The sequence below is a fragment of the Cucumis melo genome, chromosome 3 (assembly GCF_025177605.1).
Source record: "Cucumis melo cultivar AY chromosome 3, USDA_Cmelo_AY_1.0, whole genome shotgun sequence".
Taxonomy (NCBI): Eukaryota; Viridiplantae; Streptophyta; class Magnoliopsida; order Cucurbitales; family Cucurbitaceae; genus Cucumis; species Cucumis melo.
In genome coordinates, this window is record NC_066859.1 from 5830736 (window position 1) to 5857551 (window position 26816).

The 26816-nt window shown below is 34.0% G+C and overlaps 3 protein-coding genes across 4 annotated transcripts in view; all 3 read left to right on the forward strand.

Moving 5' to 3' along the window:
* The first annotated feature begins 7233 nt into the window (after nucleotides 1-7233).
* LOC103485651 (putative UDP-glucuronate:xylan alpha-glucuronosyltransferase 3) lies at nucleotides 7234-11196 on the forward strand. Its single transcript, XM_008443335.3, has 4 exons — nucleotides 7234-7605; nucleotides 8351-8554; nucleotides 9068-9675; nucleotides 10040-11196. The coding sequence occupies exons 1-4, from the start codon at nucleotides 7547-7549 to the stop codon at nucleotides 11071-11073; spliced, it is 1905 nt and encodes a 634-aa protein (XP_008441557.2). The 5' UTR covers nucleotides 7234-7546; the 3' UTR covers nucleotides 11074-11196.
* Nucleotides 11197-14859: 3663 nt separating this feature from the next.
* LOC103485652 (uncharacterized) lies at nucleotides 14860-15344 on the forward strand. Its single transcript, XM_008443336.3, has 2 exons — nucleotides 14860-15130; nucleotides 15214-15344. Exons 1-2 carry the CDS (start codon nucleotides 14860-14862, stop codon nucleotides 15342-15344), a joined length of 402 nt encoding a protein of 133 aa, XP_008441558.2.
* LOC103485737 (serine carboxypeptidase-like 42) overlaps nucleotides 15235-26816 on the forward strand; it is a 41499-nt gene continuing 29917 nt past the window's right edge. For both annotated transcript variants that reach the window (XM_051081848.1, XM_051081849.1), the window contains exons 1-2: nucleotides 15235-15305; nucleotides 15391-15566. In XM_051081848.1, the coding sequence (XP_050937805.1) occupies nucleotides 15506-15566 (61 nt within the window). In that variant the 5' untranslated portion in view covers nucleotides 15235-15305; nucleotides 15391-15505. The remainder of the gene's footprint in view (nucleotides 15306-15390; nucleotides 15567-26816) is intronic.

The following is a 26816-nucleotide window of genomic DNA, read 5'->3' on the forward strand; positions in this document are numbered from 1 at the left end:
TTAAAATAAAAATTACAAGAGAGGAATAATACAAAACAACAATAGGAATAAATAAATAAAATGGCAACATTCATGAAAAACTTCTAGCTTTTTTTTTAAAAAAAATCTTTTTTTTTACATTTTATTTATCTATGTTAGTGCAAAAAATGCAGCATGTTAATTGTTGTTCATTACTAAAAAAGAAAAATAAAAGAAAATAATAAAAAAATGCAATTCATATTTTAAAAAATGCAATTCATATAGGATTATTGAATAAAAATTTTTAAAAATAAAAATATGTATAAAAAATGTATTACTTGATGGATACGAACATTTGCAACAGAAAAACGAATCAAATTTTACTCAAATTGCGTCTAAACACTTAGAAATTAACATGCATTAAACACAACCCTAATTACACTAAATTAGGGTTCAAAGAAAACATACCTTTGTAGATTCCCGAAATCTCAAAAACTTCTCTCGAACTCGAATCAGACCATCACTAGAGTTGACCCGCTAATCTTCGAACTTAGAATCGGGTTGTGGGATCCGTTAATTGAAGGAATTAGAGAGATATATGGAAAATTGGAGGGAATTAGATTAAGATATGTTTAATTTTTGAAGAGAGGAAAAATAAATGTTTTTGAAAATCAAATGGCCAAAAGTCTTTTTCAATTTGAAAAGAGGACTATTTATAACCTAATTACATGCAAAATCTCAACTAAGCATTCCACTAACATTTAGTGGAATTAATCACCATTCCATTATCTCTTAATGGGCTTGGTGTCATCACCATAAGCTTCCATGTAGTCCATTAAGAATTAATGGAATTATACAAAAATTGTTGGATTTTTCCACTAACTTTAGTCAAGGGGCAAAATGGTCATTTGATCATTCTAGTCAAAGTCAAACTTTGACTTTTTTAAGTCAAAAATTAACATTTTGACTTTTTACCATTTCTTCTGTCTTGACTAATTTCAACCTCCTGAGCATGAATCCACATTCATTTTTTCCAAATTCAAATCACATTTGAATATAAAGCCAGTCAAAGTTTGATTTTTCAAGTCAAAAGTCAACATTTTGACTTTTTACAACTTTGACCATTTTCATTAATTCCGAGCTTTTGAATATGAATCTCTATTCATATTTTTAATATTTAAATCACATTTAAACATAAAACTCTTGCTCAAAGCTATAATCGACGACTATATCACTTGTAGTTGTCAGTTTCTCTCTCTTTACCTAATTCGAACAATTTGAATTATTTCAACATGTTATTCTAAGTTAATTCCATATTAGCTAGCAGAGGAACCTAATGGACCTATAGATCATGGACTCCAAAAATCCGAGATTAACTGGCTAAACCCTTTTAGACCAAGCTAATCAGCATTCGTTAACTAACGAGTCATTCCACTAAAGTCTCGTAGTTGCACTCCTCTCACTATAGATATATTTTTGTCCATCTAATATAATCATGATCAGTAAGTTAATCCTTCACAGATTGTTCGTAATCTCAACTGGGTCAAAATACCGTTTTACCCCCGAGACTACATCTTGTTCCTTAAGTATCACCGATCCACTATTGAACAATTGGTTTTAGGTCCAACCTATAAACTGAATCCCTCATGGGTCAATGAGAGGGTGGGGTCCTTTGTTCAAGACTTGGATTGATTTCTTAAGGGAATAACCTATCTATTAACCATAGAACGGGTAGGAATGAATTCTGTCTTGCACTCTATGTCCCTAGTCATCCACTCGGTCTTACCCCTGAAATGGGAGGCATATTGGGCCAACGCCATTGAGCTGCCCTCACCTATGTGGATCTAAGGATAATACCATTTGAACAGAAGTTCATAGTTAGCTCAGGATTAAGATTAAGTTACCTAGGTCATCATAATCGAAATAGTTAGTTTATATAGTCAAGGGTGTTATAACTTAAAAAGTGACTATTTCTTTGTTCTAGTCTAATGTAAACTCTTTACATAGGATGCCCACACTTCCATGTCTCTACAAGAACGATTTAGGATCACTTTGTTTGTACTAACTACAAAGCGGGTCACATTCGTAGTGTTTCTGGAATAAGGCGCCCAACCTTATTCATTCACTATAAACTGTTTGGGCTATATACTCGAACTTGATCCAAGTTTATTTTTCTACATAAAGTTCAAGTCTACACTAGATAGCCTTTGGACCTTAGTTTATTGGATTCAAGATTATAGTATTCTATTTTCACCAATAAATCTTCAATAAACACTTTATTGAATAGAATGTAATTTAAACTACAAACTACGAGTTTTAGGACATAAATTCCAACATTACTTAATATTAAAAAAAATTCACCAGATACCCTAACATATGAACTCACACAAAACTATTTTGTACCCCAAACACAAACATATGAAATCTTCAGACATATGATTTGCAAACTGTTGGGTTTTATGTCTTAAAACTCATAGATAGTAAATATAATCCATTGACCGTTATTAATAAAGTGTTTTATTATTATATTTTCAAAAAGTGTTATTGATTATATTATTAGTTTTGTCTTAATAACCTAAATCCAATAAACTAACATCCTAAGATGTTTGATGAGTCTTGAACAATATGTAGAGACATACGGGGATCAATGTTCAAGATCAACTTAAAAGGGTCTATAGTATTGGGTTAAGGTTGGGTACCTTATCTTGGTAACACTATGGATACGACACATTTTGTATTTGATACAAACAAATTGATCCAATGTGTTCATGTATGCGACATGCGAGTGAAGGTATCCTATGCAATGAGTTTGCATAAGACTGGACCACAAAATAGTAATCACTCGATGTAACTCCGTTAACTAGTTGGGTTTCTATTTCATTAGGATGACCTAGGTTATTTAGTCTTAATCCTGAATGTATTATGAACTCCTGTTTACGAGGGATTGTTCTTTGATTTATATAGGTGAGAGTGGCCAGATTGCCGACTCAATATGCTTATCCTTTTGGGACAAGACCGAGTGGGGAGCTCGGAACATAATCACACAAGATGGAATTCACTCCTTTCCGACTTTAGGGTAAGTAGATAAGTGTTCCCTTAAATGGTGTTTCCAGGACTTGAGCAAAGGGTCCTACCCTTTCTATAGCACGAAAGGGGTTTCTGTTTAGTGGTTAGACCATAAACAGGTTGTTCATTAGAGGAGCACTGGTATTTAGGGACTAGAAGTAACCCAGGGGTAAAACGGTAATTTGATCCAACTGGTGTTACGAACACTTGTGAAGGACTAACTTACTGGTATTGGTCTATATCCGTGGACACAGAAATATATCTACAGTGAGAAGAGTTCAGCTGTGAGTCTTTAGTAGAGTGTACACACAGTTCACGAATATTGATTGATGTGGTTAATGAGTTTAGCCAATTAATCCCGCATCGTTGTAGCTTTTGATCTGTAGGTCCATTAGGTCCCTTTCCTAGCTCATAAAGAGTAATGAGATTTATTTATATTGGTTGTAATTTGAAATGTCCAAATTTACTTTAGAAATTAATATAATGTATGTTGATACATTATAATATAAAGTTTATATTTTAATTAGACTTTATTATATAAATTTAATTTTGGATATGATTCAAAATTATATTATGAGAGAATAAAATATTTGAATGAGTTCAAATATTAATTTAATGTGAATTAGATTCATATTAAAACTATAGGTTAAAATATAATGTAGATGTGATATATATTAAAACCACAGGTTATAAGAGAAATTTAATATTTGAATATGATTCAAATTTTGGATTAAATTAAATATAAGATATTTAATTTAGAAATTAATTAATGGAGAATTAATTAATAGTTTAGTTTAATTTGATTTAATTAAATTAAAACTATAGGTTATGCAAGAGATATTTATTTAAATATGATTTAAATGCAAGATTAATTAAATATGATCTAATTAATTATTAAATTAATTAATTATTTAATTCATTTAATTAATTATTTTAATATATATTAATTTAATATTTATTTATTAAATTAATAGGGAACGTGGGTGGTTTTCCCACGTTCCCATTTATTCTCTCAACTTCCCACTTCATCCGTCTGAAGAAGAGGGAATTTTTGCGGAAGAAAACAAGTGAGTTCCGCGAATATTGTGAACACTCTCCAATTCTCTCTTAAGAATTTTTCTATGTAAAGAAAAATTCCCTTAATCCAATTTGGTTTCCACAAATCATCTCAATCCAGAGAATAAGAAGGTTTCCAAGTGGTGGTGTTCCTTAATTTGGAGTTTTATAGATACAGACACGTCAACGATCGTAAGTTTCCTATTCTTTATTCTTCTCTGTAATTTTTTTTAAAACATGCTTTGCCATAGAAATTAATTTTATAATTTTTTTTGCCAATGTATTGGTATTTTTAGGTTTCAATTAAAATTGGGTCTCTGTAATTCTTCCACTGTAAATGACTTTTTATCTCTTCACAAACATCCTATTTCAACTCAACGTCCCATGCAAACAATCTCATACAAGTCCATACAAGTGGGGATAGAAGTTTATTAATAATAGACATTATTATATGTGAAATTCTTTAAAATGTTATTATATATAACAATATTTTGAATTTGGTTTATATCTGCAACTATTCCTAATTATAATTTTTCTAAATTATCTAATACACATTATCACTAAAAATTAAAAACGAGTATTTGGTGAAAATTGAAACTAAAAATGTAAATCTTAAATCTAATAGTCAAATTGAAACAAAACTTAAATTTCAATAGGAAAATGTAGATTTTTGAAACTTAATCTAAAATTAAAGTCAAGACTTAAAACCGTAGAATTTGGAGTTTAAGGACTAAATTAAACTTGATTTAAATTCTAGGACCTAAAATATATATTTTCTTAAATTATTATTAAACATTCAAATTACTATAAAACATGATTATTAAACCCTACAAACTTATAATTTTAGTTTTTATTTGAAAATATTTTCCCTAGTTGGGATTTTTTTTTCCTTTTAGTATATGATTAGTCAAGTTAATCGTTAAAGTTAGTCATTGGTGGCTGTAGTTATCACTTGATGTAATCGTCGAAGTTGGCTATCATAGGTTGTCGTCATCGAAGTTGATCATCAAAGGTGGTCTATTTGCTGGAATAATTGGTCGACCATCAAAGGTGGTCTATTTGCTGGAATAATTGGTCGACCATCAAAGGTGGTCTATTTGCTGGAATAATTGGTCGCTTGATATAAACATTGGTGTTGGCCATCAAAGGTGGTTTTCTTTATAATTATCGTCAAAAGTGATTATCAGAGTTCAAAGTCAATTGCCAGAGTTGGGAGCATAAAGGTGGTTAGTAGAGTTGGTCATTAGAGCATGGTATCAGAGAGTGTCATCGATAGTCACCGACGATGGCTAATCGTTAAGAGTCATTAAAAACATTGGAGGGTGAATTTTGGGTGAGTTGATAAAAATAACAAACTCAACTTTACCAACATGCCAAACACTTAGTTGATAATTTTTACCAACACAACACGATTTATGTTGGTGAGTCAAACAACCCTTGTTTATATACATTTTAATTTTTTTTAGACTACAACACTATAATAAAGGAGATTTACCACAGTATAATAAAGGGGATTTGAATCTCTAACTTCTAAATCAAAATAATAAACAATTGAGCTACGTTATAACTTATAAAAACCATATTGATTTTTTATCAACATCTCGATACTTTCATCAATATCGCCACATTTTTATGGGTTCTAACATCTAACATTTTCATTACATTGTAGAAAAATTTAGAAGATATAATAAAATGTCACTAATGTAACTATCAAATGAATAAAGGCAAATTGCAAAAATTACCTCTAAAATATGGTGGTAGTTGCGATTAGTTTCAATAACAAAAATTGGATCCTAAGGGTCCGTTTAGTGATGTTCTCGTTTTTTGTTTTTTGTTTTCATTTTCTTAAGAAATGAATGTGTTTGGTAACGTTCCTTGTTTCTCGTTCTAAAAAAATAGAAATGTTTCTCATTTTATAAGGAATTATTGAAAAAAAAGTAGTTTCTTTTGTTCCGTTTCTCAATTATTTATGTTGGTTTCATTTTTCTCAATTTATTTCTATTTGTTTCCTTTTTCTTTTTTTCAATTATTTTTATTGGTTTTCTTTTCATTTTTCTCAATTATTTTTATTTGTTTCCTTTTACTTTTTCTCAATTATTATTATTTGTTTCCTTTTCCTTTTTCTTAATTATTTTTATTGGTTTCCTTTTCCTCTTATCTCCATCGTCTTCCCCATATAATCATCTTCTTCCTCTTTGACTCATCGTTTTCCTATGCACATCGTCTTCCTCTTCGCCTCTCATCTCTTCCGCTACAACCCGAACTCTTCCTCTTCGCTAGACTATTCCTCTTCGTCGAATCCATAGTTTTCATTTTCTCTTTGTGCGGATCTGGATTTTCGTTGTGGGTTTTTCTCTAAAGCATCATAGGTAGCAGAGTTAAAGGATAAGTTTTGTTTTGTTTCTTTCAATTCTGAAAACTGAAGATATAATAATTTAAAATTAATATTACATTCTAGATGTAACAAAATATCGATGATGTTGTTGAAATTGATGGATTAAGAAGTGAGTCGACATCATCTAAGAAAAATGGCCAGAGTGAGAGATGATATTGCCAATCAAATTTGGCAACATTTGAAGGATAGATACAATTTTATGTTTATGTTATTATTTTTATTCGTGCATCAGTACATCTTCGTATTAAATGAATAAAATTTTGATAATTTTATTTTTATGTTTGATGGATGTGAAAAATATATTTTTGTTTAATGTGTAATTGAAGTAGATGTGAAAAATAAAAAAAATAAGTCTAGAAGAAAATTAAGAAACAAGAAACAGTTATTAAACACATTTCTATTTCTTATTCTAAAAAAAGGAATAAATAGGAAACAAGAAACACAGAATAAGAACGTTATCAAACGGGTTCTAAACTTCTAAAATGATAAAAATTGAATTATTGAACTTTTATAAACAATACAATAATATAAGTATGAGAGTCCAATTTTAATATTTAGATATGTTTGGCATCTTAATTTTTAATTTTTAAAATTTAAGGGTATATTGCAATTACAAATGAATTTAAAGATTTTTTAATTTTTTGTTCCTATAATTCTTTTGAAAAATATCCACCAACATAACTAAAAGTAAGCCTTCATATTCTTCGGCAGTATAACCATGATTATTACTTTTATTAGGACAAGAAATAAAGAATTGCCAACAGACAGTTGGCTCACCATTTAACTATTTCTACATTTCAACATTTCAACAATTCCCTTTCCATTCACAGCTTCAAACTTCCAAATTCTTTGCCGTAGATTTTTCTTCTTCTACTCTGCTTTGCTCCTTCTTCAAACTCCCTCTCCCTCAACCCACCAACACTAAATCCAATGGGCACGTTTTAAAATTCTTCTGTGAGCCGTTTAACCCATTTCTCTTCGTTTACTTTGCTGGATTTCTGTGTTTTTGTTCCCCAATTTCCCGGGATCAGGAACTAAATTCCTCATGTGGCGGCGGTGATTCTGTTGAAGATGAGAGCTCATCCACCAAGCCCCATTGAACCCAGACATCGATTGTCTTCTTCTTTTAAGTGTGTATCTCTTCCCCGTTCTTCTGCTTAACCTGCTTTCATTTTTTTTTCTTTTTATGTGAATCATCATTCAATTTGATTTCACTCACATGTGTATTTTCTTGACTTTGAACTTCGATCTTCATCTTCTACATAAGCTTCACTTCCTTTAGTTTTTCTCTATTGCATTTTGGTAGCTTTTCGTCGACGGGTCCCTCAACAGTGTCGGCGAATGAAACTTACAGTTCAAGATTTGCATTGTAATTGTGGAGATTAGAGTGGTTAGAACTTTAGGAGTTTGAGTTGTCATTTAGCTAAACAAGGAAATTGAAATCGAAGTTTTAGCGTAATGTTGAATTGCGAACTAAATTTAGAAGGCAATTTATATATATGTAAAGTTAGGGATCTGACATGTGAAGCTTTCTATTAGCTGGGATTGTTTCTTAATAACGTTTTTCCTTAATTAGTTTTCAGTTTTGTTTTTTTCATGGATTTAGCTCTTGCTCTCTCCCTTTCTAGCTCCTTGTTAAGCAACTTAGATGTCTACTCAATAATTAATTTAAGTAATCTTTCAATTTCTATACTTACCTATAACCTATTGAAATTGCTATCCTGAACAATAAGTTCATCTCTTCTTCTGGGAAACTTCAACTAATTTTGAAACTACTTTTACCATAGCTTGACTTTACCTATTTCTTTGTTCTTTTACCATCTGAATGGATGTACTGAAATTTGCTAACGTTGTCTTGAATGTCTGGTGGAGCAGTGAAGAAACAAGTAAGAGAAGGTTCCAAAGAATTAGAGATTTCAAAGTTGTTGAGAGGGCCCTGCACATTCCCATTCGTGATAGGGTTTTGAATTGCAAACCTTCGCTAAAGCTTGTGCTGGTTATTATAGTTCTAGGAACAATAGTGACATGCTTCCATTCACCTGCAGTTCATATTTCTGATCATCCATTGAAAGGATCAAGGTATGCTGTTTCATTTACTTAACTTGCTTTCAACTGTTTTTGTAATATTCATCTTGTTATATTTCCCAAGTGCTGCGGTTATATATATATGCAACTTGATAGCTTTACTGACTATGAGAAATAAAAAAGAAATGGAAAGGAATATGAATGGTGAGTATGAAGAAACATAATCAGGAGGCTAGGTTAGAGAACTAACGTTGATCGGGCCGTAGGGGAATTTGTCAGTTGTAGATGCAGAAGATTATGATATTCTAAACAGATCTCTGATAGGGATATGGGTTGTTGCTATCTCTTTCATTACTATCTGGTCTTAGTGTACCTTTGCATCTTCCTCTCGAAGTAAGAGGTTGTGAAGTTTATTTCTTTAAATTCTTTTCCTGGTCAAAAGTATTATGGGCATGCTACTATAGTACTATTTATCTGCGATAATTTACGTACTTGAAACTCTAAGAATCCAATTTTTGCAATATTCGAGTGAGAAGTTAATGCTCCCTTGCAAGTTCTTGTTAGCAGATGGACAGGTAGAGATGCTCGTTATATGTCCTTTTCAGAAGTCAACTGGGATGAGGTTTCTGATGTTGTTGAGTCACTGACTGACCGAAACAAGTATCAGGGAATTGGCTTGCTGAACTTTAATGATAGTGAGGTTGACCACTGGAAACAACTTTTTTTGGAAGCAGAGCTTGTTGTTTTTCAACTAGACCATGCAGCCAACAATTTAACATGGGAAGCCCTGTACCCTGAATGGATTGACGAGGAAGAAGAATTTGAGGTTCCCTCTTGTCCTTCTTTACCAAAGCTTCAGATTCCTCTGAAACCCCGTATAGATCTTGTAGCTGTGAAGCTTCCATGTGACAAATCAGGTAGATGGTCAAGAGACGTGCCTCGGTTGCACTTGCAACTTGAAGCAGCAAGGGTTGCTGCATCTGCTAAAGGGAATCGTTTCGTGCATGTACTTTTGGTGACTAAATGCTTTCCTATCCCAAATCTCTTTCCGTGCAAAGAACTAATCACACGTGAAGGCAATGTATGGCTTTATAGGCCGAACTTGAATATCTTGAGGGACAAACTACAGCTCCCCATTGGATCATGTGAACTGTCAGTTCCTCTAAAGGCTAAAGGTATTTTGCTATTACTTTATTCATAATGTTCAAAACATTTTACTTCCTCTTTGCTAATATTGAAAATTTCTGTTAACATGACCTACAAGAGAAGCTTCTCTTAGCATATTATCTTTAATGGGTTTACCCGAGGAGCTCTACTACTTTAATAGATAGGCTTCTTGCTTTTGCTCTATTGGTTGCTTTAATGGTAATATGTCAGTTGGTCTCCTAGGAAGAAAGGTAATATGTCTGTTTTTGAAGTATATTCGATGTATCAAATCTGGTAGATGTACAAGCTGGAAATACACAACGTAAATAAAATAAAGGGTTAGGTACGTTGCTGCTGTATTGAGAGGCTAACCAACTAAAACTTTGTGAGCAGAAAATTTTTACTCAGAAAGAGCGAACAGAGAAGCATATGCAACAATTTTGCACTCCGCACATATCTATGTCTGTGGAGCTATTGCAGCTGCTCAGAGTATTCGCATGACTGGTTCCACACGGGATCTTGTAATACTTGTTGATGAAACAATTAGTGAGTACCACAGAGGCGGCTTGGAGGCAGCTGGTTGGAAGATCTTTACAATCCAAAGAATCAGGAACCCAAAAGCTGAACGAGATGCATACAACGAATGGAACTACAGCAAATTCCGTCTTTGGCAGTTGACAGATTATGACAAGATAATTTTTATAGATGCTGACATGCTCATTTTTAGAAATATTGACTTCCTCTTTGAGATGCCCGAGATAACTGCAACAGGAAACAACGCTACCTTATTCAATTCAGGAGTTATGGTGATCGAACCATCAAATTGCACATTTCAGTTGCTAATGGATCACATCAATGAGATAGAGTCTTATAATGGTGGCGACCAAGGGTACCTAAACGAAATCTTCACATGGTGGCACCGGATACCGAAGCACATGAACTTCTTGAAGCACTTCTGGGAAGGTGATGAAGAAGAGAAGAAGGAGATGAAGACTCGTCTCTTTGGAGCTGACCCTCCAATCCTTTATGTTCTCCATTATCTGGGTAATAAACCTTGGATTTGCTTTCGGGACTACGACTGCAATTGGAATGTAGACCTTCTACTGGAGTTTGCTAGCAATGTTGCTCATAAGAGATGGTGGAAGGTACATGATGCCATGCCTAAAAACCTACAGAAGTTCTGTCTGCTTCGGTCGAAGCAGAAGGCACAATTGGAGTGGGACCGAAGGCAAGCAGAGAAAGCAAACTTCACAAATGGACACTGGAAAATAAAGATTAAAGACCCTCGTTTGAAGACATGTTTTGAAGATTTTTGCTTCTGGGAGAGTATGTTATGGCATTGGGGTGAAACAAACTGGACAGATAATTCTTCTGTTCCTGCATCTCCTACTACTACCACAACTACAGTACCTCTCTCGTCCCTTTAAACTTTTTGGCTTCTTTTTTCCTTGTTTTTTTTTTCCTTTGAATTAATTTTGTCCTTTAAATTATACGAACTATAATAGTTAAAAGTGAAAGTTAATATAGAGCAAGTGCTTCTCGTTGCCGAAGTTTACCTCCCTATTTTGCCTAAATGATTTACTTGTAACTCAGTAATACAAGGGACAGTTGGTGGTCTTTTTCATTTAAGAAACAATTTCCTATTTGCAAGAGTAAATATTGAGTGAATAAAAAATATATTACAATGGTGCTTTTCTAAAATAATTTAATTTCTTAATTTTTGAAAAGTTTCGATTATGTTGTTACAATTTAAGAAATGCTTATATATTTATGGTATTTTTTAGAGTTTGTCATTTTTAAGGGAGTCCAAAACTGATTCTAATTAAAATGAAAATTGTGTTTAAAAGTGTAAAATAAAAAATTAAATTGGTTTTGAATAATTAAAGGTATGATTTGCAGTGGTTTTAGAACAAAGACAAAAACAACTCTAACTATTTCAGGTTCTTCCACTTTTAAGTAATGATTATATCTTTATGGTATATTTAAGAGTGAATTTGAAATATCTAAAATTATTTTTACAAATTTCAAAATCACTACTCCTAAGTATGTTCTTAATCATACTCATCTTAATTCTTAACAATTATCAAGATGTGGGTGTGGATGGATTCTAGGGTGTGAGGGGCAACCAATCCTTCTTCTTCTTTCTTTCTTTTTTTCCCCTTTTCTTTTCTTCAAGAAAGGTTTTTTTTTGCCCAAACATGTGAAGTGAAAAATTTGAGCAATGTATTGAAGTTGACCTAAAAATAAAAAGTAATAATTAACGCAATCACGTTAATTTAATTAATTCGATTAAGTATGTATTTCTTTTTTAAAAGAAGTTGTTTTGCAAAATTAATAAAAGTATTTATAAATATAGTTAAATATTACTGTTTATCCATCGTAGACCATGATACTCAATGCAAGTAGTAATCATTTTGTTATATTTGTTAATCCTTTAGACATTTTTGTTGTGAGTTTTTTCGTAATAAACATAGGAAAAGTTAGTAATCTATATTTAAATAAATTAAATTCTATAATGAACGTAGTTGGTATTGAGTGGAGACTCAAGACTAAAAAAATGGTTGACTTTATAGTAAGAAATCATCTTACTGTTAAATTAAATGCGGCACTTAAGGAGGCGTTTGGGGCGTTCAGCACTTAAGGAGGCGTTTGGAGCGTGGAATGAGTTATTATAATTTGTGGATTATTATAGTTTGTGTTTAGGGTGCAGATTATTATAGTTTGGGTTATTATAATTTGCGTTTGATGTGCAGATTATTATAGTTTGGATTATTATAATTTGTATTTGGGATGCATATATTATAATCGGGAGAATATCGAAAGTTTTTTTTTCATTATTCTTGCAATACACATTTTTTTTTCCATAATTATTTTATTCAATCTCGTTAATTATGTAGTTCATTTAATAAATTTAAGTATAATCTCCACACTGTAATTTCTCATTTGTTTAGGGAATTGTGTTTGTAATTATGTTACAGATACATCCCTACAAATCGTGTGACAAATTTTTCAAAACAGATTAATCCCACACAATTTAATTCCTCCACAATATGTTTTTAGTGAAATATAAATATATAAAGTTTCATAACATTTGTAATTAAAACTTAAATCAAGACAAATCAAGATTCTTGTAGTAGTATACAATGTTTTTTTTCTTTTTTAGGACATTATTGCGATTATTGTCTCCGTCCATCTAACTTTATTTATATTATATTCTTATTCTTCTCTCTTTCTTTTTTATAGGGTCATTTTCAAATATATCAAAATGAAAATAAATATTTACAAAATATAATCAAATTTTGGATTTATATGAATATGAAAATTTGCAATAGTTATACCATTTTTTTATTCTATTGGTTCTATTAACTCCTATTTCTATTTTTATACCTATATTTTGAAATTTTCTTCAACTTTCTACAAAATAGGATTAGAGACTTGCAAATCTCTTGAGTAAGCATTCAAATGTGTAAGCCAACTTCTTTCTGCTTCAGTATCAACAAAAATTGTCTCAGTTTTACCTTTAGATACAAATAGCATGTGTGGGCCATAAGTCCATCCATTGAGCGTCCAAAACAAGTTTTTTCAATCCATTAACGCCCAAAATACAAGATTCAAGTTCCAATAATTTGCAATCGTACTTGGCATCAATGATAAAACAATACATGCATCTCTAATTCCAATTCATAGAAACAAAATAGAAAGCACACAATAATCACATCAACTAAGTGGAAGCATTTTACAATCCACATTCCAAAAAAAGAAAAAAAAAAAAGAAAAGTAACAATCCGCTTCAAACTAAAGACAAAAAATCAATCTCCACCCCAATTTAAACTTTTCATCAAAGTTCCACCAACGAAAATAAGGGAAAAGAGAAAAATCAATAGCATTATCAAAAAATTGAAAACCACACCGACCAATGTGCTATCATCAACAAGTAAAAAGAAAAGTTAGAACACAAAATAGAGAAAGAATATAGCAAACATGAGAAAGAAAACCAACCAGTTGCCAATACATCAGATTCCATTCACATCCATAGGGAAGATGAATGAGAAAAAAAGACGAGAAGACGAACAACGGAAAAAAGAAGAAAGCTAGATAAAAAGAGAAAACAACGAAAAAAGAGAGGAGAAAGTTGGAGAAGAAGAGAAAACAATGGAAAAAAGAGAGGAGAAAGTTGGAGAAGAAGAGAAGTAAAGAGGGGAGAAAGCGGGAGAAGAAGAGAAAGCAACCCAAATAAAAAATAGAGGAGAAAGCTTGAGAAGAAGAGAAGATGAAAAAAAAAGAGGAGAAAGCTTGAGAAGAAGAGAAGATGAAAAAAAAAGAGGAGAAAGTTGGATAAGAAACAAAAAACGAACGGCAAAAAAAAAGAGAAGAAATTGGAGCGGTGAATAGTGGGAAATGTGGGAGTAATGAACATGAAAATGATAGAGTGATAAATAGGAGAACATTGGAATAACCCTAATTCTTGGTTTTTAAGCAGCGGGCCAAACGTCACCCATTCAAACCATTGGGCAAACATATCCTAAATCTTTGGGCTAGTTTAGCCTTTAAAATTGTATTTGTTTCTAAATAATCATTTTCATCGGCTATTTTTGGTTTTTCTTTTTTCTTTTTTTAATATTTCAACTATGTTCTTGTTGTTTTAAAAGTTTCATTTTTAACTTTGAAAACAACACTTTCCTTGGCATATTAGTCAAAATGAGGATACAAGTTGTGTGGTGATTAGTTGAAAAATAAAGGTTGAGTAGGCGTAATTAACGATAAAAATGAGGGATTTGAAGTTAATCACGTTTAAAACAGAACAGGTGAGAAATAATCAGGAGAGGGAAATAATGGGTAAAACAACAAACAACCTTTTGTGATTATGAAAAATGGAAAGGAGAGAATAATAGTGAAGAAAGCGAGATGAATAAAATTAATGGAAGAAAGTTTTGGATGAGTGAAGGTCATTTCAGATTGTTGGTTCCTGAAACCATAAAGATGGACTCAAATAAAATGAGCAAGAAAAAAAAGAAAAAAAAGAAAAAACAACCGGATTGCATCGACCGCCATAGCATACCAATACTGTGTTGTGTACCTACTGACTCGTGAGCTTCATCATCGTTTTCCCCCCCCCACCTTTACTACCCTTTTCCTTTCGTTCGCTTTTTTCCGTACCCTTTTTGTTTCTTCTTCTAACTTCCATTAACGGATTTCAAGTCCCGACAGCAGGAATGCTCTTCATTACGGCTCCTAATTCCGCACTCTCTGCAGTTTCCACTCCACCAAGCCTTCCACACAGTGTTTTCCGATGGTCTTCAATCTCCCCCACTAATCTTCCTTTCCCATTTCTCGACCACCGATTTCCTTCTACTTCGAACAATTCCCTATTACTTCATGCCAGAAAGAGAAACTCAGAATCACAGCCGGTTCTCAAACCCAACATCGTCCAGGAAGTGTCCGAGGACGAAGAACATGACGTCCTTGTCGATGAATTTGAAGAAGGTAAAACCCATTAACAAAAACCCTCTCTCTATTTAACCCTTTAATTTTATCCTTAAATATACTTAGTATAGACTGATTAACAGGAGACGTTCTTGATTCCGTAGATGAGATAATGGAAGATGATGGCGAAGATTACTTTGAAGAAGAGTATATGGAGGATAATGCTGAAGTCTATGTAAGATTTTCGCCTCTAAATATGGAAATATTCAGCTGAAAATTTTAACTCAAATCTTGAATTTGATGATTAATTTTGTTTGAAGGAAGGGGATGGTGGGGAAGGGGGTGGAATTTCCCTTGCTGGGATATGGTGGGATAAACAAGCACTGGCTATAGCTGAAGAGGTTATTCTTTCATTTCATGGTGATCTGAAGATTTATGCTTTCAAAACAGTCTCTAATTCCACCGTTCAAGTGCGGATTGAAAAGCTTTCTAACAAGTAAGTTCGCAATCTCTGTAGCGTTATGTGTTTGTTTCGTATCTTTCTTTTAGAAAATCAAGTAGAAATGCATTGTTCATTTTCTAAAGCATATTAGACTGAGGTTTGGTTTTCTTGCGAGATGACAATTTCTTATTGCTGCATTCATGAGAATAAAATGCCCCTCTTCAAGCTCCTCCTGTCTCAATCTGTCTCCTCTAAAAGGATTGTTTGAGTGGTGTTGATATTAGGAAATATTAGGATTATGAACCCTACATTTCACTTGCAAATTAAGATAGTTCACACCAGGACCATAGATTTAAGACTTGTTCGTAATGATACCCTACATGCTTAAAAACATTTGTTCTGCGCTTTATGATACTTTTTTAATCATTTTGAAAGTCATTCCAGATAGCCTTTATACTAGTTAATCCACTTCGTTTCAGTTTATATGATATTCTACTCATGATCAAGTGCGAATGGAAATGCACATATTCTACTCATGTTCAAGTCCCAACCTACTCTCCTCTAAAATGATTCTTTGCGTGATGTTATTAGGAAATATTAGAATTACTAGCTCTACATTTTACTCGCAAATTAAGGAAAATGGTTGGCACTAGAACCATAGTTTTAGTACTTGTTTGGAATGATTGCCTAAGTTCTTGAAAACACTTTTTAAACATTTGGAGAGTCATTCTATGTAGACTCTTATACTAGTTTACCCCACTTCGATTGAGTTAGATCCAATATTCTACTAATGTTATAGGTTACACAATAATGGATGGAAGGATAACACCAGCAGTTACTAGATAAGTTTTCTCACCGTTTTTCTCTCTGAAAACAGATTAGATAATTCTCCTTTTCTTGTATAGTCCCCTCATCCATTTTTTTTAAATTTTTTTTAAAAAATAAGTAACACTTAATTAGTATGTAAAACCTTACTTGAACATGATCTATTCTATAGGTTGTACAACCATGTCTTTGAAACCATCCTGAGTTGGCCTAGTGGTAAAAGAGGAGACATAGTCTCAATAACCAACTAAGAGGTAATGGGTTCAATCCATGGTGGCCACCTACCTAGGAACTAATTTCCTACGAGTGTCCTTGACACCAAAATGTTGTAGAGTCAGACGGGTTGACTCGTGAGACTAGTCGAGGTGCCCATAAGCTAGCTTGGACACTCACGGATATTAAAAAAATGGAGATGCCTTTTGCTTTCGTGTTAATCAAGAACCATTAACCTTTGGCTTCAAGTTTTTTCTTATGATATTAGTATTCTCACTGAACCCATTCACCGCACAACTCAAAGCGGACTTGGATTTTTTCAAAATCGAACTGTCACACTAATCTATAGGATTTTCTGATACTTAGGACGTTGCAAGTTGAATTCCAGTTTAAGGATATGAAAATGTGTTACACTTTAGATGTTTTCCCAAGTTTACTATCAGTGATGTGTTCTTACTTAGACTAAGGATCATTCCTGGGTTCTAATTCCCTACAATGCTCCTCAGATCGGGTTCCCCCAGTATGGAAGATATTGAGGCTTTTTCTACAACATATCGAGCACGATTGGATGAGGCAGAGCTTGCTAAATCTGTGCCAGAGAACATATCTTTAGAGGTATGCTTCATTTTCCCTGTTCTAATTCCCTTGTTCTTTTGTTCCCTCCTGTATTATCAAGCAATCTATCTTTAGCTTCTGAACGAGAAAATGTTCACTTCCATTATTCATATTAGTTTTCTAATTGACAAGAGCAAAAAAGAATTGCTTTCTTAGAATTACTCTGTTAGCTTTTGGGTCTAAATGGGTTTTAATCCTCCCTACATTATAAGGTCTCATCTCCTGGTGTTGAACGGGTTGTTCGGATTCCTGACGAGCTGGATCGGTTCAAAGAGAGGGTAATGTATGTGAAATACACAAACGATGTAGTTACAGCCAGTTCATCCTCCGAGAGTGATGGTGTTTTCAAGCTTGTGTCGTTCGACATAGAAGCAAAGTGCTGCACTTGGGGTATAGCAGACGTGAAGATAAATAGAGAGAAGGCTGGAAAAGGAAGACCTCTTAGCAAAAAGCAAAGAGAGTGGCGTTTAGAGACTCCATTCGATTCATTACGGTTGGTTAGGCTTTATTCTGATTGCTGATAATGCAACAAGTTTTGGTGGGAATTCAGCATCCCCTTAATGAATCCAAGTTGTATAGTAAATCCACTTCCTTTGATTCTAAGATTGAGAATTTGTTGTTGATCAGATTTTAGAACAAGAAAGAGTTCCCTTCGATTCAATTTTGGTAGTCTTTAGCTCACGCTTTGATCAAGAAGCTTAGCCTCAGTATATGAGTTTACCAACTTAAGTTTGTTAATCTCATAGAGTATTAATGTATGTTCTACTGACTCTGACGTATGGAATCCATTTTTTTATGCCACCATTTTTATGTGTGAGCATAACGTAACGATGGTGTTTGGAATTGATTTACAAGTGGTTTTAGAAAACAGAGCAATAAAGTATTTTGTGAGAAAATACTTTAGGGATTTTGAGAGTTTGTCAAGGCTGTGTGTTTAGATTGTAAAGCTTTATCTGGGTGTTTGAGTTAATGTTTAGGTCATGTGATGTTAATGGATTTATTATTAGTGTATTTGGTCAATACATTTGGAATTTGTACTGAATAGTAGGTCATTTATGTATTAATTATTTAATTATAAAACAATGTTTTTATGACTTTATTAAGATCAGGATGTACTGTTTCAAGACAAGCAAAACATATTTTGATAGATTTGCTCTCTCAGTTTTTTTTTTCATTAACTGTTATATTAAATCTTTGATCGTGAAAAATATTTTCTGAGTATTTATCAACGTGCTAACTAAAGTTAAATAAACATATATTCTTGCATACGCAAATACAGGGATGTCATTAATTATTTATTTAATTATTCTTTACTTGCTGTGTTAACTAAATTTATTTGTTTATTAAGATTATCATTAAACAAAATTAATATTGAATTTAACTTTCTTTATTTAAATAATACATACACCATACAATTAAAGTTAAATATTTTAAATAATAATCTTTACAAGTTGTTAGCTCGAAGGCGAACGAACCAAAATAGTTTAATTAATTAATTTTATAAATACAAGTCTTCAATTAATCCTTGGAGACGAACAAAAGTACATGTCTTTAATTAATCCTTCAGAATCCTTGGAGGAATGGCAGTCATCTGGAAATGAAGGTGCTTTTCTAAAGCTTGATCTTGACAAGGCTTATGATAAGGTAGACTAGGCTTTTCTTGATGCGATTTTGAAACTCAAGGGGTTCAGTAAAGGATGGATTTGGGGCTGTCTTTTCTTGATCAATTTCTCTATTATTGTTAATGGTAGACACAGGTTAGATCTTTGCCCAAAAAAGTTTACTTAGGTAGATCCCCTCGCCCCTCTTCTCTTTACGATTGTGGGTGACACCCTTAGTAGTCTTGTTCATTTTTGCAACGAAAAGTTCATCAGAAGCTTTGCTTTTGGCAGTATTACATTTAACCCATCTTCAGTATGCTAATGACACTCTTTCTTTTTTTTGCTCTTGGGAGAATGACAACCTTTTGGCTTGGTTGATAATCGTCAGCCTATTTCTTTTGGATTTGGGGTTATCTCTTTAATATCTCCGAAACTTCTAGTAATGGAATGAACTTTGATATTGATTGAGTCATCATGCGACGAATCTAAGGTGCAAGGTGGAAACTCTCCCATTTATGTATTTGGGCCTTTTTATAGGAGGGAAACACAAAGCTAAGAAAGCTTGTATTAAAGGAAGAAAGTAAATAAATCCTACTTGACTTTATTAATGATAATAAGCCTTTATATAGGTAATGAATACAAGTAGGAAGAAACAAATTAACTGTACATGGGGTAACTTCTTTAACTAATTTTAATACTCCCCTCAAGATGGTAAGAAAAAATCAACAACACCCATCTTGGTCATTAAAAGAACAAAGGAAGATGCAAGGAGTGCCTTGGTAAAGACATCAGCGAGTAGTAGATGAGTTCTAATAGGCATTAGCTTGACTGTAGCTCTAGTGACATGTTCACGGACAAAATGGCAATCTAGCTTGATATGCTTTGTTAGTTCATGGAAGATTGGATTTTCTGTAATGGGTAAGGCAGCTTCATTGTCACAGTAGATCAATGATGGATTTTCAACAGGGATGCTCAACTCATGAAGCAGCTGAACAATCCATAGAAGCTCGCTTGTTGTGGCTGCCAAAGCTTGGTATTCAGCTTTTGCGGAAGAACATGATACTATGGTTTAGTTTTTGGCTTTCCAACTGACAAGGGAATCACCCGAAAATATGCAGAAACCAGAGACGGACTTCCTAGAGTCTGGACAAGATCCGTGATCAACGTTTGAATATGCTTTCAGCTGAAAAGAGGATGTTGCTTTCAGGAAGATTCTTTAACCAGATGAGACTTTCAAGTAACGTAGGAGGGAGTGAGCAGCATCCAGGTAAGGCTGCCTTGGTTTAGCTACAAATTAACTTAACTTGCGGACAACATATGCTATATCTGGTCTGGAAATTGTTGAGTATAAAAGTCTTCCAATTAGCCTCCTGTAAGGTGTTGCATTAGTAAGTGGCGTTCCAACTTCTGAGGAAAGCTTTAGATTAGGATCTAAAGGTAAAGGAGCAGGTTTGCACACAATTAATCCATGATCTTCAAGAAGTTGTAGAACATAATTTTTTTGGGAAGAGATAATGCCTTTTAAGGATCAAGCCGATTCAAGTCCTAAAAAGTAACTGAGAGACCCTAAATCTTTCAACTTGAAAACATAATCAAGGTAAATTCTTAAGTCTCTAATTAGTGAAGGTGAAACACCTATTATAATTATAATTATGTCATCCATATAGACTAAAAGGGCTATGAATGAACTTCAGGTGCCTTTGATGAAAAAAGAATAGTTGGACTTAGATTGAGTGAAGGTGAGGAGTAGTAGAGCATGTGAGAACTTTTCAAACCATTGTCATGAGGCTTGCTTAAGGCCATATATGAGAGATTGTGTGTGGTATGTTCCTAAGAGGTGGCAAAGAGTTGGTTGATTCTTTGATTTTTGGGAATTCCGCGAGCTGAGTAATGAATAGGTAGGTTACTTTCTGTGGATGTAATGTTAGCTCCTTTAATGACAGGCTAAAAGAGGTGTGGTATTTGTTGGCTTGAAATCTTTGCCATTGAGAATTGTGAAAAGTTGCTTGCCTTTATTGGAGCTAATTATTGGAGCTAAGTTTTGTTTTAGGTGAGCTGCCTATAGGTAAAAGAACCACTCGTTTACTCATCCAATCAAATTCAGTGGTGTTAGCTATACCCCTATGTACATAATCAATATCATACTGCCAAGGATATCCTAAAAGGATATGGCAAGCATCAATTTCTAGAACATTGCATATAATTTGGTCTTTATAAACAGTAGCTTCTCCCCCCTTTTCGATCCAACTAACTTTATAGGGGTTTGGGAGGGGTTCAATTTTTAAATTTAGGGGAATAACAAATATTGAAAGTAATTAACACCAACACGAGGCTTATGTGGAAACCCGAGAACCAGGAGGAAAACCATGATACTTTAATTTTTATTATTTTTCTTATGAATGAATACAATAGGTACAAAGGGAAAGAATAAATAGAATACAATAGGAGTAAGAAAGGAAAAGATTTAGGAAATAAAATCTTCCATATTATTCTTTCCAAAAATACTCTAAGGGTAAAACTCTACTAATTCTAACACTCCCCTTCAAGTAGGGACGTAAATATCAACGAGTCCCAACTTGCTAACACAAAGGTCGAAATGTGGTCTGAGAAGCCCCTTGGTGAGAACATCAGCAACCTGTTAGCTCGAAGGAATGTACGGAATGCATATGTTTCCACTGTCAAGTATTTCTTTGATGAAATGCCGATCAATCTCAACATGTTTAGTTCTATCATGTTGAGCTGGGTTGTTAGCAATACTAATAGCGGCTTTATTATCATAAAAAAGCTTCAATGGTGTCTCACATTCCTGAAGACTTTCTGGAGCCAAATTTCCTCATATATTTCCAAACTCATAACTCTGTATTCAGCCTCAACGCTGTTCCTGGCCACAACACTTTGCTTCTTACTCCTCCAGATTGCCCCAAACAAAGGTACAATAACCAGAGGTAGACTTTCTGTCAATAACAAATCCTGCCCAATCCAGGCAGTATATGCCTCAATGGTCTTTCTATTTGTTTTTCTAAACATCAACCCTTACTAGGTGTATTTTTCAAGTATCTCAGAATTCTGTTAACAGCTTTCATGTGTTTCTCATAGGGAGCCTGCATAAATTGGCTGACAAAACTCACAGCAAAGGAAATATCAGAACAAGTACTTGTATAGGATAAGTAAATTAATTTACCTACAAGCTGTTGATATTGTTCTTTATCAACTAGAACTTGATCATAAGAGTTTCCTAGTTTACAATTGAATTCAATAAGAGTGTCAGGAAGACATCCCAACATACCTATCTCAGTTAGCAAATCAAGGGTGTATTTTTTCTGAGACACGGAGATACCTTCTTTAGATTTAGCCACCTCCATTCCAAGGAAATATTTTAGATTTTCCAAATCCTTAGATTTCAAATTCATCACCAATTCTCAACTTTAGTTGATTGATTTCTGTTTGATCATCTCCAATCAAAACAATGTCATCCACGTAAACTATTAAAACAACAATCTTCCTTGTCTTGAAAACCTTTGTAAATAAAGTATGGTCAGAGTGCCCCCGACTATACCCTTAAGACTTGATGAAGGTAGTGAATTTGTCAAACCATGCTTTGGGAGACTGCTTTAGACCATATAGGGATTTCTGGAGTTTACACATCTGCTAACTAAATTGGGCTTCAAATCCTGGCTGGGGCCTCATGTAGACTTCCTCCACAAGGTCTCGATTAAAAAAAGCATTCTTAACATCCAGTTGGTATAAAGGTCAATCTTTGTTCACTGCAACAGATAATAGTCTAACAATATTCAATTTAGCAACTGGAGAAAAAGTTTTTGAATAGTCAATACCATAGGTCTAAGTAAATCCCCTTGCAACTAACCTTGCCTTGTGTGTATCGAGAGTACCATTTGCTTTGTATTTAAGAAAGAACACCCATTTGCATCCTACAGTTTGGTACCCCTTAGGTAGAACATAGATCTCCCAAGTTTTATTCTTTTCAAGAGCCTTTATCTCTTCCATAACAACATTCTTCTATTCAAGACACTCTAGAGCAGTGTAGATATTTTTCAATATTATGGTAGAGTCAAGACTTGTTGTAAAAGCTCTAAACTGTGCAGAGAGATTATCATAGGAAACATAGTTACAAATGGGATATTTAGTACAGAACCTGGTACCTTTTTTCAGAGCAATGGGAATGTCAAGAGGGGGATCAAACTCATCAAGTTTCCCTATATGACCTTGTTCAGCTTCATTGTTACTGGTTTCTATTTTGACCTTAGTTTCATCACCACAGTTCTTTTCTTCCACATTTTCAAGAACAACAACATCAGACTTGTCATTCTCACTCATCATATTATTAGTACAAGGTTTTGTAGGATTTTTCATACCTCAATCTCAAGGAGGTTCGGAGTCTTGGACTGAAGCCGACAGTTGACTAGTAGAGGACCCAACTTCCTTTATGAAATTCCTCCTGTAATACGTTTTCCAAGGAACTTGGTTCGTGGGTAGGATTATGGGATGAAGATTAATGTCAGACACGGTACTAGGAGTAGGTTCGATAAATTCAAAGGTGTTGTTAGACTCTTCACTCACACTCTCCCCTTGAAGATGGCTAATGGGAAAGTAGGGTCAGTTCTCACAGAAAGTAACTACCATAGTGACAAAGTATTTCTTGGACGGCGGGTGAAAGCATTTATAACCGCGCTGGTGAAGGGGATACCCAACAAACCCACAATCCTGAGCCTGAGGGGTAAATTTGGTCTGATTAGGGCCAAAATTATGGACATAAGCGATACACCCAAACACACGAAGAGGAACCTCATAAACAAGACGAGTAGAGGGGTAAGACTTCTTAAGACAATCTAAGGGAGTCTGAAGGTGAAGGATACGAGAAGACATTTTATTGATTAAATGAGATGCTCTAAGAATAGCATCTCCCTACAGGTATGAAGGAAGGGAAGTGGAAAGCATAAGGGAACAAACTACTTCCAAAAGGTGACAGTTTTTTCGCTCGGCCACTCCATTTTGTTGAGGAGTGTAAGTGCATGAGATTTGGTGAACAATCCCCTTGGAGGTTAGAAATTCAGTAAGGTTATGGTTTTGGAATTCCTGACCATTATCACTCCGAAGAATTGCAATTTTTCTATGGAATTGTGTTTCAATAGTATGATAGAAGTTTTGAAAAATGGATGAAACCTCGAATTTATTTGTGATAAGGTAGACCTAGGTAAGACTGGTATAATCATCGATGAAAGTTACAAACCACCGCTTCTCCGATGAGGTGGTGACATTGGAAGGACCCCAAACGTCACTATGGATGAGGGTAAATGATTGTGTAGGTTTATATGGTGGTTGAAGGCTTTATTATCACAATAAAGCTTAAGCTGGTAGTTGAAGGGAAATTTAATTATATATCACAACACTCCCCTCACTTGTGGGCTTGAAATATTTGAAAGGCCCAACAAGTGTAAATCAATTTTACCTTATTGTGGGCTTGAAATACTTGAAAGGCCCAACAATTGGAAATTAAATTTAATTGGGGAGAAAACGACAATGCAAGGGTTTGAACATAGGACCTCCCTGGACCACTTGCTCTGATACCTTATTGAAAGCAATTAACACCAACACGAGGCTTACGTGGAGACTCGAGAACTGGAAGAAAAACCACGATACTTTAGTTTTTATTATTTTTCTTATGAATGATTACAATAGGTACAAAGGGAGGGAATAAATAGAATACAATAGGAGTAAGAAAGGAAAAGATTTAGGAAATAAAATCTTCCATATTATTCTTTCCAAAAATACTCTAAGGGCAAAGCCCTACTAATTCTAAGAACAAACTTTTTAGACACTATATTTTCACTACTATCACTATCAATAATAATTTGACACACTTTATCATTAATTGTGCATCTTATTCTGAAAAGAGAGTTTTTTTTTAGGTATGTGATCAGCTGTTGGAGAGAGGAGGACTCTTTGAACAACACAAGACAGTTGATCTTCCTCATCCGGGGCTGAAACTTCTTAATTATTGTTATCTGAGTCATCATCTTATTGCCCTTCCTCAATTGTCAAAGCTCTTCTTTAAGGGCACTCATTGGAGAGATGTCCTTGTTGTCCATACTTGAAACATTTACCCAAAGTAGGACAATTATAGCTTTCTTTTTACTATAACTTTCACCTGGTTTGGTTGTTAGATTTTTGGGTGGAATGTCATCTTTCTTGATGGGCCGTGAAGATGTGGATGAGCTTCCTTGTTGAAAATTTCTAAACAAGTCAATAGGATTCGTCCTTTGTTGTTGTTTATCCCAATTGCTCTTTCGTTGATAAGTCTTGGTTTACTTGATCTCGTCACTCTCTTTAATCTTGGATGCTAAAGAAATAGCATCTGAAAGAAAAGTGAGTGGATGTAAGTTGACAATGTCTTTAATTTGATCACACAAACTGTGAACAAATCTAAAAATTTGTTTGTGTTCAGTTTCAGGGAGATTGTTGCGAGCGTCTAGTCTATAGAACTATTTTGTGTAGTCCATGATATTTTGCGTGAGCCTTGGTGACATTGTTGATATTGATTGTAGAGTAATTGTTGATAGTTGATCGGCATAAATCGTTTTTCAGCTTATGGTCAACTTCGAATAGATTGTTTACCAAATTGTCGTCTATTATTTTGTAATTGATCCCACCACGCACTAGCGCCACCTTGGAGCTTGATGGCCGCCAACCGAACCTTCTTGTATTTTGGAGAATTAGCGTAGTCAAAGAAGTTTTCTTGATCTCGTCACTCTCTTCAATCTTGGATGCCAAAGAAATAGCATCTAAAAGAAAAGTGAGTGGATATAAGTTGACGATGTCTTTAATTTCATCACCAAACCGTGAACAAATCTAGAAATTTGTTTGTGTTCAGTTTCAGGGAGATGTTGCAAGCATCTAGTCTATAGAACTCTTCTGTGTAGTCCATGATATTTTGTGTGAGCCTTGGTGACATTGTTGAAATTGATTGTAGAGTAATTGTTGATAGTTGATCGACAGGAATCGTTTTTCAGCTTATGGCCAGCTTCTAATAGGTCGTTTACCAAATAGTCGCCTATTATTTTGTAGTTGATCCCACCACGCACTAGTGCCGCCATGGAACTTAATGGCCACCAACCGGACCTTCTTGTATTTTGGAGTATTAGCGTAGTAAAAGAAGTTTTCTACATTCTTGATCCAATCAAGGAATTTTTCAACGTCTATCCGGTCGTTGAATGTAGAAAGATCCACATTCATTCTTATTTCTTGATCTTCTTGATTGTGTGGTAAAAATTGAGTCTTTTTTGAGCTTGCGGATCTTGATGAACATTCCACCGGTTGTCTTCATCAAAAGAGTCAGAATAATCCATCATGTAGCCTGGTAGGTTGTTCCCATAAACTTGATTGTTGTGGATGTGTACGGCTTGGTTTCTTGGTCGTACTTCTTGATGATTCAGTTGTTCTCGATTTTCTTCGATGTGTTGAACATGAATTCAAGTGATGAGATTAGTCAAATCGACTATTGATTTTTGTATATCGGTTGCCCCTTTCAGAGTTCTTCAATGACTTGTTCCACCAACTACAAGCGTTGGTTTACGGAGGCTTCTACATCCATGATTGAGAATGGCGAAGATCCAAGTTTTTGGAAGGAAACGAGCTAGGATCAAGCTCTCTGATACCAAATGATGCAAAGCATGGAGAGTTTTTTTTTTTTTTTTTTATGAATAATTCCTCGAGATGATTTTATTAATGAATATGGGAGCCTTTTATAGGCTGAAAGTTAAAAAAGAGTTAGTTATGAGTTAGTTATTTTCTGAACTATCTTTCTTTTGAGCAAGAAACAAAAATAATATACCTAAAATCAAGAAATTTAGGAAACAATTAAAGAAACATCAAGAACCTAAGAACCTAGGATGTTCTACATCATATGTAGTCGACATACTAAGCACTTCCTCTGTATATGGGCCACATTATTTTGATATCCCAAAGGTAGATCCATGTATATTTCTTCAAATAAATCACCATGTAAGAATGCATTGTTGGCATCCAATTAAAG